Consider the following 15388-nt stretch of genomic DNA (forward strand, 5'->3'; position numbering starts at 1 on the left):
AACACAGCAGAAACATTGTGTTCAATTATAGTTTCTTATTGGGGCTATAAAGCGTCTAGACAACCCTCCCCTCTTTTTCACCTTCAGTCAGTCTCTAAGTAAAAAGCATTTGCTTTTCTGGATATATGGACTTGTCTTTGTCTCACAGCTATCAACCATTTTTTTTCAACTCCCCTTTATGCGACAGTTGCTGTTCGAGCTGCAACAACACAATCATATACTGGACGTGCTGAATTTCGATGTCCCTCAAATTCCATCTGATTTAGACTTTATTTACTGTAATGAAACATGACTATCTTTCAAGGGGAAATGCAGCTTTGAATGGGAAATGAACCTTTTTCGTTCTCCTGTGGCTGAAGCTTACCTTGGCTAAAATGTGTGTAGCCTTTTTGCTGCTTGATATGATTGTCATCTCTATACAGAATGGAATGAATTCCACATCCTCACTGCATGGAAAACTTGAACACCTTCCACCACATGCACACAACAACAGAGAGGATAATGGGGTGGTCTGTAATCTGGAGTTAGCCATGTCCTTACTTAGTTTTCCATTTTTGCTTTGAGTGCCTTTTTTTAACAATCTGGATGTCCTCTCATTGTATAGTGGATATGTTACACATAATGTATATACAGCTTAAAGACACCCCCCACAAATACAGTATATTATACCATTTAAATGATTATTACAGTATGGTTCACCACAAAGTTTCCACAGTTTCGGGCCAGTAGGGCTCTTGATTGGAGTGATTGGAGTGATTGGACTGGGCCAAAGTTGTCACTCTTGAGGAAGAGTCTTGTCTGTCTGTACTTCTCTTGCATGTGATTTAAACCAACCTTGAAATATACATGTGATATGTCATTTTTTTAAACAATTTTAATAAGAATAATTCTATTTTCAGTTAACAGAAACACCTTCACATAAGTTATTGGTAACTAAATCAATGACAAAACTGATCATGTACAGTTCCTTCAGAAAGTATTCATACCCCTTAACTTATTCCACATGTTGTTGTGTTACAGCTTGAATTCAAATGGATTAAGTAAAAAATAAATAAAATCTACACACAATACATGACAAAGTGGAAACATATCTAATTTACAAAAGTATTCACAACCGTAAGTCAATACATGTTAGAATCACCTTTGGTAGTGATTACAGCTGTGAGCCTGTCTGGGTAATTCTGTAAGAGCTTTGCACACCTGGATTGTACAATATTTGCCCATTATTCTTTTAATTCGTCATGTTCTGTCAAGTAGGTTGTTGATCCTTGCTAGATAGCTATTTTCAAGTTTTGCCATAGATGTTCAAGCCAATTTAAGTCAAAATTGTGACGAAGCAACATTCAATGTCGTCTTGGTAAGAAATTCCAGTGTATATTTGGCCTTGTGTTTTAGGTTATTGTCCTGCTGAAAGGTGAATTTGTCTCACCGTGTCTGTTTGAAAGGAGATTGAAACAGGTTTTCTTCTAGGATTTTGCCTGTGATTAGCTCCATTCATTTATTTTTTATCCTGAAAAACTCCCTAGTCCTTAAGGATTACAAGCATAACCATAACATGATGCAGCCACCACTATGCTTGAAAAGCAGTATTACTGTACAGGCTTTCTTTTCTCTCTGTCAATATGTTAGTATTGTGAAGTAACTACAATGTTGGTGATCCATCCTCAGTTGTATCCTCATCACAGCCATTAAACTTACTGTTTTAAAGTTTCGCTCATGGTGAAATCCCTGAGCGGTTTCCTTCCTCTCCGGCAACGGAGTTAGGAAGGATGGCAGTATCTTTGTAGTGACTGGGTGTATTGATGCAGCCTCCAAAGTGTAAATGATAATGTCACCATGCTCAAAGGGATATTCAATTTCTGCTTTTTACTCATATACCAATAGACAGGTTGGTTGTTTAGCAACTAAAACAGACAGGGTTGGCTTAAATTGTTGACAACATGTTAACTATTTAGTCTCCAATGATTATAGAAAACATAAATACATTTGCACAATGAACATGTCTCTCAAATACATTTTTTTGTTGCCATATTAGCATTGGCATGAAATCAGTCAAAACACCTCAAAGCAAGACATGGTATCAAGAACAAGATTAAATTAGCTGAAGCGAGTCACATACGACTCCCCATATGGCAGTTTTTTGTCATTGTCGGAAGCTATCTGGCCATCCAGAATCACAACTTTTTTGTGACATTGTCATCTAACCCATCTATTGGTGCCCTTCTTTGCGAGGCATTGAAAATCCTCCCTGGTCTTTGTGGTTGAATCTGTGTTTTGAAATTCACTGCTCGACTGAGGGATTTTACAGATAATTGTATGTGTGGGGTACAGAGACGGTAGGCATTCAAACATCATGTTAAGCACTATTATTGCACACAGGCTTGCCATAACAAAGGGGTTGAATACTTATTGACTCGAGACATTTCAGCTTTTAATTTTTAATTCATTTGTAAAAATGTCTAAAAACATACTTCCACGTGATGTGGTATTTTGTGTAGGCCAGTGACTCAATTTAATACATTTTAAATTCAGGCTGTAACACAACAAAATGTGGAAAAAGTCAATGGGTGTGAATACTTTCTGAAGGCACTGTAAATAATTTTATGAATGATCTTAATGATTTTTTTTTACTTTTACAATTTCACAATACTTTTTCATTCAGCTCACCGAGATCACAATGCAAAGGATAGAGTGCAGGGTTTATGGATCATAAACAACATATTTGACTGGACATTGGAAGAAAATTACAGATTAATATGAACTAAAATCTCTGCAAGGGATTATTAATTTCTCAAAAAGGTTTTTCAAAATGTTCTACATGATGAAATACACTTTAATGTGTACCCTAAACAAACTAAATTGAAAGAAATGATGATCGAAGTTACAATATTTCCATATATACAGTATAGCAGATTTTGTAGTTTTGTAACTTCTTTACCTCCCTCCCCATTGTTGCCCATCCACTAGTATCGCATCTCCCGCCCCCTTGGCATTCTGCTATTCTCATCAATGGGCCCTATTTGAATAAAGTGTAAGCACTTGGAGTGGAGCCAATCAGCTGTCAGAGGACCATGATACATCGCAATGCATTATTGATAATAATAATTCCTTTGACATGCGCATTTCTACTTCAGGGGCTAATTTTACAACCCGAAGAATTTGTAAAGAAGGGACGAAAATTGCGTTACTATTTGCTCCCGATGGTTGCACCATGTCGAGGCGCAAGCAAGCTAAGCCACAGCAAATCAATTCCGATGAGCCCGGTTCGTCAGAAAATGGTGAGTTTTTGGACTGTTAAAACGACTTTTGGAAAGTGTCGCGCAGGGTTACATTTATCCAATGTTGCAAGGTAGCAACATTTTTATTTGGAAAGTTATTCATTGTTTCTCCTCGCACTTTGACCTGGCTGGATCATGACCCTTGGAACTGACCATGCATTTTTTTTTTGTTATAAGCCTGCGAGTTTGAAGTTATCATTTTTGACCAATATACAGTTGACTTTTTGAAATTGTGTAAGCGGGTTTCTTGTTTGAAAACCTTTTGCGTTTATTCGTGAATATTCGTATGAATAAAATACGGTTTAATCTGTTTGAACATCAATTGATCAATCGATTGCGTTTTGTTGAACAGAGTCAAAGCCCACTGTAAACGACATGATGCCTTAACTTTGAGTTAAGTTTCTCGAAAATGTTACCAATGGAATACGAAACTGGAATAGCTGGGTGACTACTAACATTATTGCTGTGGGCTATTTAGAATGTTAATGTTTGGCTGTCTTTTAGATTATTAAAAAGATAATGGTAGAGAAATCAGTTGCACGTCTTTTGATATTTTCACATAGGCCTAATTGAAGAACTATCCATGTTCCGCATCATAATTTGATTGCAATGTGGTGTTTCTCCTGCTTTGGACTGTACGTTTTTATTTGTGCTCAAATACATGGTATAACGTTGTACTTTTGTCAGTGTTTGATGCAGTGTATTTTGGGGGCAATTTTATAAAAAGGTTCCAAACAGTGTGGTATGAAATGTGACTCAAAGTAAACTGATTTAAAGGTGGAGGGGGGGGGGGGAGTGGTAGGCAAGCAAGGGTTGGCGGCGCGGCTTGTGTTGCCATGTAGGCATGCCATAGTAATTAACTTTATGAATGATTCTATTGATTCTACTTACATGTAGTTTACGCTGCTTGATTGGGAGTGTGCATATGTTCGATAACTTCTTGTCGGTGTTTCTTTGATCTGAGAATAGTTACGTTCCATTTAATACAGGTTATCAATGTACTCTCATTAAGTGGCATCCTTGTGTAGTTTCACCTCGTGCCATATTGAAGTTTAGGTGATCTGGTACAATTTATGCGCCACCAAGTGGTCATGTGATTTTTAAAAATGTGATTTTACTTGACACAAGTGGAACAGTCTTGTTATTTAGAAATGATTTATTTATTTTCTACTTGCTTTCCTTAATTTTGCGGGTTATTGATTAGTGTCGTCTCTGAAAATCGCCCACTTTTTTGCATAGTAAATCTTAAAGGTAACGTTCTCCTTCCTCTGCCTTCTGCGTTATGCACTGCAACAGCATTGCAAATTTGTTTGACAATGAACGGATTCGGAATACAATGCCAATTGCCATTTTTTCCCCCACCCGATTCCAGTTGCCTGGTGAGCGATTAACAAGGGCAGCAACAGTTTCTTTGGAAGGATGCAGACAGATGGTCTACCCCACAGAGAGTACATTAGCTTTTGACAATGCGACTGGTTGTGAAATGGACTCGGTCGGAAGACAAATAAAAATCATCACTTATTTATTCCAGTCCCATTTTGCTAGAATTTAATTTTCATGTAAATGAGAAGTTGATGTGCGAGACGATTGCCCCGGATCATTTCTGGGTTTTAAAGGCAAATCGATGGATGTCTTTTATATGAAGCCACTGTTCTGACTGATTATTGTGAGCATAGGTACAGTCGTTTTATTTTATATTGACGTGGGTGTTAAGTTAAATTCAAGTACAGGTCGTATAGATCTTTGTTTATAGTTCACACCATAATTCGCAGACTTGAATTATTGTGGCAAATTCAGGCATATTACATGCCCACACAATGAATATTGGTTTACATGTCCTTGTAATAAAGTGTACTTGTTATCGGGAGTCATTTAAGTTTCTAAAATGAAATGAGTGTCAGGAAAGACAGGCTGGTCTTATTTTTTAAAATCCTACATGGTGACAGGGGCGGCAGGTAGCCAAGTGATTAGCGTGTTGGGCTCGTAACAGAAGTTGCTAGATCGAATCCCCGAGCTGACAATGTAAAAATAGGTCGTTTTGCCCCTGAACAAGGCATTTAACCCACTGTTCCCAGGGCGTCATTGTTCTTAACTGACTTGCCTTTTTAAGTAAAGGTTAAATGACTAAAATAAATAAAGACATTGGTTGCTTGCCCCTGGTGTTTTTGTCAGATGTTGCCCTCTGCTGGCAGTAGTGCACTGAGCCCAAATTGCACGAAATCAATGCATTGACTGGAAATGTGATTGAGAGGTTTTTCATAAATGTAAATGACTGATTCAAGTTTTGCCCACCAAGCAATATTAATTTATAATATATATATTAACCTCATTATGTATTGAAGTATTTGAATACCACCTTGAGTGTGTGTATATAGTAGCAGTAAAAAGTTTGGACACCACCTCAATCCAGGGTTTTTCGACATTGTCGAATAATAGTGAAGACATCAAAACTATGAAAGGACACATGGAATCATGTGGTAACCAAAAGTGTTATTTTAGATTCTTCAAAGAAGCCACACTTTGCCTTCTCTCAACCAGCTTCATGAGGTAGTCACCTGGAATGCATTTCAAAAGGTGTGCCTTGTTAAATGTTAATTTGTGGCATTTATTTCCTTAATGCATTTGAGCCAATTAGTTGTGTTATAACAAGGTAGCGGTGGTATACACAAAATAGCCCTATTTGGTAAAAGAACAAGTCCATATTGTGGCAAGAACAGCTCAAGCAAAGAGAACAGACAGTCCATTATTACTTGAAGACATGAAGGTCAGTCAATCTGAAAAATTAAGAACTTTGAGAGGTTCTTCAAGTGCCGTTGCAAAAACCATCAAACACTAAGATGAAACTGGCTCTCATGAAGACCGCCGCAGGAAAGGAAAACCCAGAGTTACCTCTGCTGCAGAGGATAAGTTCATTAGTTACCAGCCTCAGAAATTGCAGCCCAAATAAATGCTTCGAAGAATTCAAGTAACGCACATCTCAACATCAACTGTTCAGAGGAGACTGTGAATCAGGCATTCATGGTTGAATTGCTGTAAATAAACCACTACTAAAGGACACCAATAAGAAGACTTGCTTAGGCCAAGACCCACGAGCAATGGGCATTAGACTGGTGGAAATCTGTCCTTTGATCTGAGTCTAAATTTGAGATATTTGGTTCTAACTACCATGTATTTGTGAGACGCAAAGTACGTGACTGGATGATCTCCGCATGTGTGGTTCCCACCGTGAAGCATGGAGGTGTGGGGGTGCTTTGCTGGTGACACTGTCAGTGATTTTATTTAGAATTCAAAGCTCACTTAACCAGCATTCTGCAGTGATACGCCATCCCATCTGGTTTGCGCTTAGTCCCAATATCATTTGTTTTTCAACAGGACAATGACCCAACACGCATCCAGGCTGTGTAAGGGCTATTTGACCAAGAAGGAGAGTGACTGAGTCCTGCATCATTTGACCTGGCCTTCACAATCACCTTACCACAACCCAATTTAGATGGTTTGGGATGAGTTGGACCGCAAAGTGAAGGAAAAGCAGCCAACAAGTACTCAGCATAAATGGGAACTGCTTCAAGACTGTTGGAGAAGCATTCCAGGTGAAGCTGGTTGAGAGAATGCCAAGAGTGCAAAGCTGTCAAGGCAAAGGGTGGAGAATTTGGAGAATCTCAAATATAAAATATATTTGGTTTTATTTAACTTCTATGGGATCGGTATCCCCCACGGGACATTTAATGTAGGCTAATGTGATTAGCATGAGGTTGTAAGTAACAAGAGAATTTCCCAGGACATAGACATGTTTTATATGGGCAGAAAGCTTAAATTATTGTTAATCTAACTGCACTGTCCAATTTACAGTGAAAGAATACAATGCTATTATTTGAGTGTGCACAATTGTGAACTTGAAAGTATTAACCTCTTGCTCCTACCCGACACGCAGGCGTCCCATCTAGACATCTGGAAATGCAAATTTGCTACGCTAAATGCTAATAGCACTCGTTAAAACTCAAACGTTCATTAAAATACACATGCAGGGTACTGAATTAAAGCTACACTCGTTGTGAATCCAGGCAACAAGTCAGATTTTTAAAATGCTTTTCGGCGAAAGCATGAGAAGCTATTATCTGATAGCATGTAACACCCCAAAAGACCTCCAGGGGACGTAAACAAAATAATTAGCATAGTCGGCGCTACACAAAACGCACAAATAAAATATAAAACATTTATTACCTTTGACCATCTTCTTTGTTGGCACTCCTAGATGTCCCATAAACATCACTATTGGACTTTTTTTCGATTAAATCGGTCCATATATAGCCAAGATATCGATCTATGAAGACTGTGTGATCAAGGAAAAAAAATAGCGTTTTATAACGTAACGTCATTTTTTTAAATTAAAAAGTCGACCATAAACTTTCACAAAACACTTCGAAATACTTTTGTAATGCAACTTTAGGTATTAGTAAACGTTAATAAGCGATCAAATTGATCACGAGGCGATGTATATTCTATAGCTGTACGTCTGGAAATAATGTCCAGGTAAATCTCAACCTAAATGCGCTACCTTGTGTCCGTTTGACCAAGAAACAAATCGTAGGCAAATGACAAGACTGTTGACATCGTGTGGAAGCTGTAGGTATTGCAACCTCGGCCCCATTTAATGTGGATCACATTCAACAATGGGTTCTAGTGGCGCATGGATATATTTTCCCATTTTCAGTGATCAGATTTTCCTGCGCTTTTCGATGAAACGCACATTCTGTTATAGTCACAGCTGTGATTTAACCAGTTTTATAAATGTTTGAGTGTTTTCTATCCACACATACTAATCATATGCATATACTATATTCCTGGCACGAGTAGCAGGGCACTGAAATGTTGTGCGATTTTTAACAGAATGTTCGAAAAAGTAGGGGGTAGGAGTAACAGGTTAAACCTATTAGGCACATTTGGGCAGTCTTAATACAACATTTTGAACAGATACGCATTGGATCAGTCTAAAACTTTTCACATACACTGCTGCCAGTTAGTGGCCAAAATCTAAATTGTGCCTGGGCTGGAATAATACGTTATGGCCTTTCTCTTATATTTCAAAGATTATGGTACAAAAAAACGCATGTTTTTTTCCTTTTATCTTTTACGAGATCTATGTTCTCCTAAATTCATTTTTCATTTCCACAAACTTCAGAGTGTTTCCTTTCAAATGGTATCAAGAATATGCATATCCTTGCTTCAGGTCCTAAAATGTCATTTTAGGTGAAAATGGGGGGGGGGGGTGGTGAACAATCCTTTTAACACTTTTTTGGTTAATACATGATTCCATTTGTGTTATTTCATAGTTTTGATGTCTTCACTATTTTTCTACAATGTAGAAAATTTGTAGAATAAAGAAAAACCCTTGTAGATGTTTCCAAACTTTTGTGTGTGTAAAAAAAAATATATACACACACACTACCACTATCTTGAAAAATAACTCTAAATTATAGAATTTAAATTCAACAGAGATGTACTTATACTGCCTATTTTAATTATATCTAGTCTGTAATTAATTTATACTCGTTGGTTTATTATTTTTAACATGACATTTCCCTACTATTATCATTACAGGCGTTCTACAAGACGGTCAAACTGAAGAGAATGGGAATGAGGTGAAGAGGTTTAGAATGGACGAGATGAAGGTCTGCAACAAATGTTGTGCTGAATTCATCGATGAGGCTGAGTTTTTAAAACATCAGAATAATTGCAGTAAAAGTCATGAGATGGTCATCATGAAAGATGGAGAGGGGAGAGAAGTACCCGATGACTTCTCACAGAGTGACTTTCAAAAAGACTACAGTGACTGCCAGTCCAGCAGTAATACTCTGTCAAAGTCCAATGCAGTGTCTATGGAAAGGATGGAGGAAGAACTAAAATCGAACAGTGAGGAACAACCATCCAAACAAGACCAGGTGGAGATGTCTGACAGTCCCAGGCCTGAGATGAGTTGCCATCAGCACCAAGCCTCATCCAAACCCCAAGATTCAAATGTTACCTTGGAGTCCATGCCTGGCACCAAAGTGGCTGTCACTCAGCACTCATCGAACAGTGGTTTGAACAACTGCAAGTCTCCACAGGCCTCCCAGGAGGCCTTGCAAGCCATCCCTGTGATCCTGGAGCAGCTAGTGGCCCTCCAGCAGCAGCAGCTCCAGCAGATCCAACTGACTGAGCAGATCCGTATCCAAGTGTCAATGATGGCTCCACAGAGCCTCCACTCAGCCCTAGGGGCAGCAGTCGACCCCCTCAAAGCCTTAGGAGTTCATCTCTCCCAGCAGCTCTCTGCTGCAGCAGCCCTGATCGGCAAGAGGACTGGCAACCAGAGCCTCTCGCTAGAGTCCCTCAAACAGGATAAACTACCTCTGTCCAATGGCATTCCCACCTCACTGGCTCGAGGCATGGGGCCGATGCCCTTCAAAGCCGATATGTTGAAGGGGCTCCCAGACATGGCCAACCACCTACCAGCGATACTGCCTCATTCACCAGGCTCCGTGGTCTACCAAAGTCCCCTCACTAGCCTCTCATCAGGGATGGATCCCTCTAAGAAAGTAAAGAGCAAGATCCCAAATATGCCTGAGTCTAAAAATGGGTCTGGTGGTGACAGCATGTACAAACACAAGTGTAAGTACTGTGGGAAAACGTTTGGGAATGACAGCGCACTCCAGATCCATTTGCGCTCGCACACTGGAGAAAGACCATTTAAATGTAACATATGTGGAAACCGTTTCACAACCAAAGGAAACCTCAAAGTGCATTTCCAAAGACACAAGGAGAAGTACCCTTACATCAGGATGAACCCACATCCTGTGCCGGAACACCTTGACAACATTCCCACCAGCAGCGGCATCCCCTACGGCATGTCAATGCCCATTGAAGAATCCAACATGGTGGACATGAAGCCAATGCTCGGCCTCCCATCTCCAGGTTTCCACCCATCAGCACTGCAGGGGTTCAAGCCTTCATTTGATTGTTTCAGGAGTGACCCGTTCTCCCTAAGAGCGTCATCGGGAGGTGACTGCGTGTCAATTTCCTCAAACAATCACGAAATGGGCTCTGATCAGGACCACCTGGTATCTAAAGAGCTAATGGGAGCGCTGCATCACATGAATGGCAAAGGCCTTCCTGGTGACCACAACAGCTCTGAAACTGCCAAACTACAGCAAATGGTGGATGGACTGGAAAAGAGGACCAATGACCCAAACGAGTGCTACATCTGCCACCGGGTGCTCAGCTGCCAGAGCTCCTTGAAGATGCATTACCGTACACATACGGGCGAGCGGCCCTACAAGTGTAAGATCTGTGGACGTGCCTTCTCCACCAATGGCAACCTCAAAGCTCATTACGGTGTTCATCGGGCCAACACTCCCCTCAAGATGCAGCACTCTTGCCCCATCTGCCAGAAGAAGTTCACCAATGCAGTGGTTCTTCAGCAGCACATCCGCATGCACATGGGAGGCCAGATCCCTAACACCCCCATGCCAGAGACCCAGCTCGAAGCCTTGGAAGAAATGGACTCCTCTCTGCCTGACGAGAAGTCCATGGACACCAACGGCTTTGAGTGCATGGTAGACCAGGATGCAGAGCTTGACTCTCAAGAAAAGCCAAGCGACACCTCCGATTCTCTCGCACCATCTTTCTCTGAGGAACCACACCAACCTAATCAGGACCCTCCATCCTCTATGTTCTCCAGCATAGCTGCTCAGGAGAACCACATGAAGGACCTCACCTTGCCTCTCAACCTGCAGCGCCAAAGCGGCACTGCCTCGGAGTGTGATGGAGTGCCCCCCAAAGAGTCCCCATCAGCCGCCGAGTGCATCCGGGAACATGAGTACCGGAATGGCCGCAGCCCTGACATCTCGGACTCTGTCTCTTTCCACTCATCACCAGTCAACGGACTGGCTGCTGCCTACATGGCTAAGTCCCCCGAGTCAGCCGTCCCTGAGGATTACACCCGGAATGAGCCTAGAACGGACTCTGACAGCAGCTCTCAGGATGCCAATGGAGCTCTGGACCTAACGGCACCCAGCTTTACCCAAAAAAACATCAAAGAAGAGCCTGGCCTATCCTTCACTAATAGAGAGTATGGTAAGTGTATAAGCCCCTTTGATTAGAATGTGCTTTATTGTAAATCAATCACATTCCCTGTAGGGTTTTAAAAATAGGTTGACTGGGAGAAATCTTGATTATTGTTTATTAACTGGATTTATTTTTCTTCTCTTAACAGCTCCCAGCCATTTGCCTCCTTTTATGAGGGTGCCTCCCAGTCTGGTCAAACTGGAGAGGCAGATTCCCCCAGAGAGCTCCATGGGCATGGGCCCTCTATTTGTCTCCCAGATGCCTCAGGGAGTGGGAGGGCAGCCACGGGATGGCTCCAGTGCTCACCGTAGATCCAGCAAGCAGCATCTGTGTAACTCCTGTGGCAAAAACTTCTCCTCTGCCAGCGCCCTGCAGATCCATGAAAGGACCCACACTGGCGAGAAGCCCTTTGGCTGCACCATTTGTGGCAGGGCCTTCACCACTAAAGGCAACCTCAAGGTAAGGCTTTTTTTTTATAGAAATGAAATGCTATTAAAGCCTTTGTCTTTCATGGACTCTGTGGCCTGGTATGAAACAGCTAACTTCCTGCAATTCTAAACATTGTGCCATGGGGCAAAGAGTAAAATGTGCAGTTTTTTTTATATAGCTAATCTCATGCTATTTTGCCATGAGTCGGATAATTTTTTGCTGTGTTGACTGTAATAAATGCACTGGATTATGAGCTGGAGGCCTGATGAGTTGTCTTTGCTTAATGAACAAATTAAGTAGGCGTTGGCATGGTGCACATAGCCATAGAAGCACAGTGACATATGCCTCAATGCAGTCATAGTCATGGGTTATTGGGGGTGTGGCTTTCAGTTATTTTTGTCCACCATCTCATCAGAGTAAATGTCATTCCAGTGCACTGCTTGGCATGAATTCTATCTGATAGTGTTTGTATGTTTAGGTAAATAGACAAATGTCCTATTTGGAACATGAGTAGAAAGCATCATTTTTGTTGTTGCTTTATCTGATTGGGTTGGCCTGGCTCGCCAGTGGCTGGGTCTGGGCCCACACGTGCCTACGTGGCTGGATTGTCCCAAGTGGATGTTAAGTAATTGTCAACATTTTGATTAACTAGCCCTAACCTTAACCCTAAACTTAACCCTTACCTCAATCCTGGCCCTAACCTAAAACATTACCCTAACCTTAGCAAGCATTTGCTTATCAACAGGTGGTTTAATAGTATGACCACCTATATGGAACTATACAAATAAGTGTGACCTCATTTTCTATAGTAATATCTATTCCATGCTTGTTTTAGGTGCACGTTGGAACTCACATGTGGAACAGCTCTGCGAGGCGCGGCCAGCGCCTCTCTCTGGACAACCCCATGGCCCTGATGGCGATGAGCTCAGAGTCTGGCAACATGATGCCAGAGATGATGCCATCTCCCAGGGAACTGGGTCCTCCTCCGCCGATGAACTTCGACCAGTCTCTGTGGAACCAGTACACTGCTGCTTTCACCAATGGCCTGTCCATGAAGACTAACGAGATCTCTGTGATCCAAAATGGCGGAATGCCTGGTAGCCTAGCCGGTGGTCCTACGGTCTGCTCTACTGGAGGCCTGATGGAAATGGATGGGTCCCACTCTGGCCTGCCTGCCACCATGGCAGAGATGGAAAGGAATGGCTCAGAGTGTGTGGCTAGATCTCAGTTTCAACATTTCATGGAGGAAGGGAAAATTGCAGTGAACTAGTTGTAAAATGGAAGAACAAAACAGTTTTATCTGTTTTTGTTTTGCTGATAGTTTCTTTGTCGATTGTGTATGGATTTTGAATATTCATAGTAGCAATGGTAGCTAACATTGCCACTTGGTCCTTGACTGGTACAATCAACACGTGTTATTCCAACACTTTCAAGATATAGTCCATAACCCTTGCTGAACATATTGCTGTTTATTTGCAAAGCCTAGTTGGAACACTCAGTAACTTAAATGATGCAGCTCTTCCCTTTTTCATTTGAACAATTCACCCCTTAAGTGTTATTTTTAGTTGAAGTTGCTAAAACTACTGTAGGTGTATTTACGGTTATATTTTTCTCCATAATATATGCGGGTATTTCTGTGACACTTTTTAGTCTTGTATCCTGAAGTTGAATGTATGGCTTACTTGAAACCGCTTTGATTCACAATGTCTCTCTCCGTGACGGAAGAACCTGTAGGATTTTGTCTAGCATTATGAAAGCTTCAGTGTATGACCGATTGTGGACACCATTGTTTTAGTGCAGCTAAACAAGTGGTTGTCCTGATTCCTCTACAGTACATAACTACTTGGCTCTCGACCTATTGTGTGCCATACATTTTATGAAATATGTGTAGTTTCAAAATGGCCAACCGTCTTGCAACGATATTTCATAGGAAAGTGTTTGATATTTGAAGTTGTCTGCAGCTGCTCGGAGGTGGTCTGCTGAGAGTTATCCGTCAGGTGTCATATACTTTTGTTTGATCCAGACAGACTGATTTGCTCAGTCATCTGTTTTGAATGTTGATTATGTTTCCAGGTAGTTTACAGATGCTGAGACAATAGTTTCTTTGCCTTTCTCTCTAAAACTGAAAAACCTCATGCAAAGTGCCTAGCTTGAATTTGAATTGTTGCTATATTGTCTTTTTTTCCCTTTTTTTAAAGCACCACAAGATTGTAATGACGGTTATATTTGTCTGTGTTTTGACTGGTACTATATTTTTCCATATTGCATTGTTCCCGGAAATATTTTCTTTTCACTAATTTACAAGATGACCCTTTCCATATTTTTGCTCCCAATATTCCTTTTTGTAGAGCTTCTGCGTCTTTTGGCGGGTTGTGTTCTGAAGGCTATGGTTTGCGTCCCAAATGGTACCATATTCTCTACATACACAGGCCCTGGTCAAAAGTAGTGCAGCGTACAGGGAATAGGAATACCATTTGGGACACAACTCATAAAATGCTGAATGCTCTCAATCATGCCTGCACTTTATATTTCTTCAAACTTTTGGTAAGCTTGTCATTTTAATGGTTACGTGTCAATACACTCATTTACATTTACCTTGATCTTCCTATAAGAGTGCACATCAGCGATTGTCATCTTTTCTTAGTTTGAGGACTAGGAAACATTGACTTCAGAATTTTACTCTATTTAACTCAATTCCCAGCCCTATTAAGTTTGACATACTTCAATAATTCTCTCCATTGACTGGGACTCTACATTATTTTATCCATTGTGGAATCTTAAACTTTTTGTTTTGTTATTTATGTTGTGTACGATGCCAGAGCTTTGGGGGCTACACTCTACCTCATTTAGATATTAGTTTGTCCTCCACCTACCCTCAAAGTTAACACAATGGGTACATTCACTCTCTGATACATTTTGAGTAAGCAATGATATGCTTTCATTCTTCGCACAACCTACTGAGTTGTGTAAGTAATGAATGTATCACTGGACTCTTTGCACAACTCAGAATGCACAGATTAACTTTATAATCCTGCTGTACATCCCCCATTGAAATGCATTTACCAAATTGTGCCTTGTTTTAAAAGTAAAACCATGCATCAGAACTGCTTTGAGGTTGTCTATACAATTCAAGAAATTGAGCCTGTGTAGGCTTGTTTACAATGTAAATGTCCTTTTCCTTATCACCTAAAATGTTACTTTCTGGTCTTTCTGAAAATAGAAATCAGGGTGACCTTTCCAACTTTGGTTTGCATTCCTTTGTCAGTTCCCAGCATGCCATGAATTACTCCAAATCATGTGTTTTATTTAATTGTTTGTATGAATTTGATTTGTTTAGTTCAGTCTATGGAAGAGTTAGCGTTTCAGTTACAGGAGTAACTCTGCTCTGTCTCCTCAGAGCATGAATTTGGGATTAATTACCTCATGGGTTTGTTCTTGCTACTTTTCTTTAATTTGCATTGTGCACATCCCTGATTTCCATCTTGTCTCCTTCAGATGACTTTCTTGGAGTTGTTGGTTTGGTTGTTGATCTCACATGTGTCCCAGAAATAAATGTTTGGTCCCAGATTTTGCATCAACTA

The 15388-nt window shown here is 40.7% G+C and overlaps 1 protein-coding gene across 2 annotated transcripts; it reads left to right on the forward strand.

Moving 5' to 3' along the window:
* Window positions 1-3072: 3072 nt before the first annotated feature.
* On the forward strand, window positions 3073-15374 carry LOC118360021 (sal-like protein 4). 2 transcript variants are annotated; one of them, XM_052482402.1, is made up of 5 exons: window positions 3073-3278; window positions 6651-6868; window positions 8877-11387; window positions 11527-11837; window positions 12643-15374. In XM_052482402.1, exons 2-5 carry the CDS (start codon window positions 6769-6771, stop codon window positions 13075-13077), a joined length of 3357 nt encoding a protein of 1118 aa, XP_052338362.1. In that variant the 5' UTR covers window positions 3073-3278; window positions 6651-6768; the 3' UTR covers window positions 13078-15374. The 2 variants fall into 2 exon arrangements, with proteins under 2 accessions (XP_052338362.1, XP_035594941.1); XM_035739048.1 differs by lacking the exon at window positions 6651-6868.
* Window positions 15375-15388: the final 14 nt, after the last annotated feature.

Source organism: Oncorhynchus keta, chromosome 27 (assembly GCF_023373465.1).
Source record: "Oncorhynchus keta strain PuntledgeMale-10-30-2019 chromosome 27, Oket_V2, whole genome shotgun sequence".
Lineage (NCBI taxonomy): Eukaryota > Metazoa > Chordata > Actinopteri > Salmoniformes > Salmonidae > Oncorhynchus > Oncorhynchus keta.

Excerpts from the sequence above, each read along its gene's own strand:
- LOC118360021 (XM_035739048.1), top strand. The coding sequence starts at position 3,116 with ATGCGCATTTCTACTTCAGGGGCTAATTTTACAACCCGAAGAATTTGT. Across the intron at positions 11,388-11,526 it reads CTTCACTAATAGAGAGTATG|CTCCCAGCCATTTGCCTCCT; the intron begins GTAAGTGTATAA and ends TTCTCTTAACAG. Across the intron at positions 11,838-12,642 it reads CCACTAAAGGCAACCTCAAG|GTGCACGTTGGAACTCACAT; the intron begins GTAAGGCTTTTT and ends TGCTTGTTTTAG.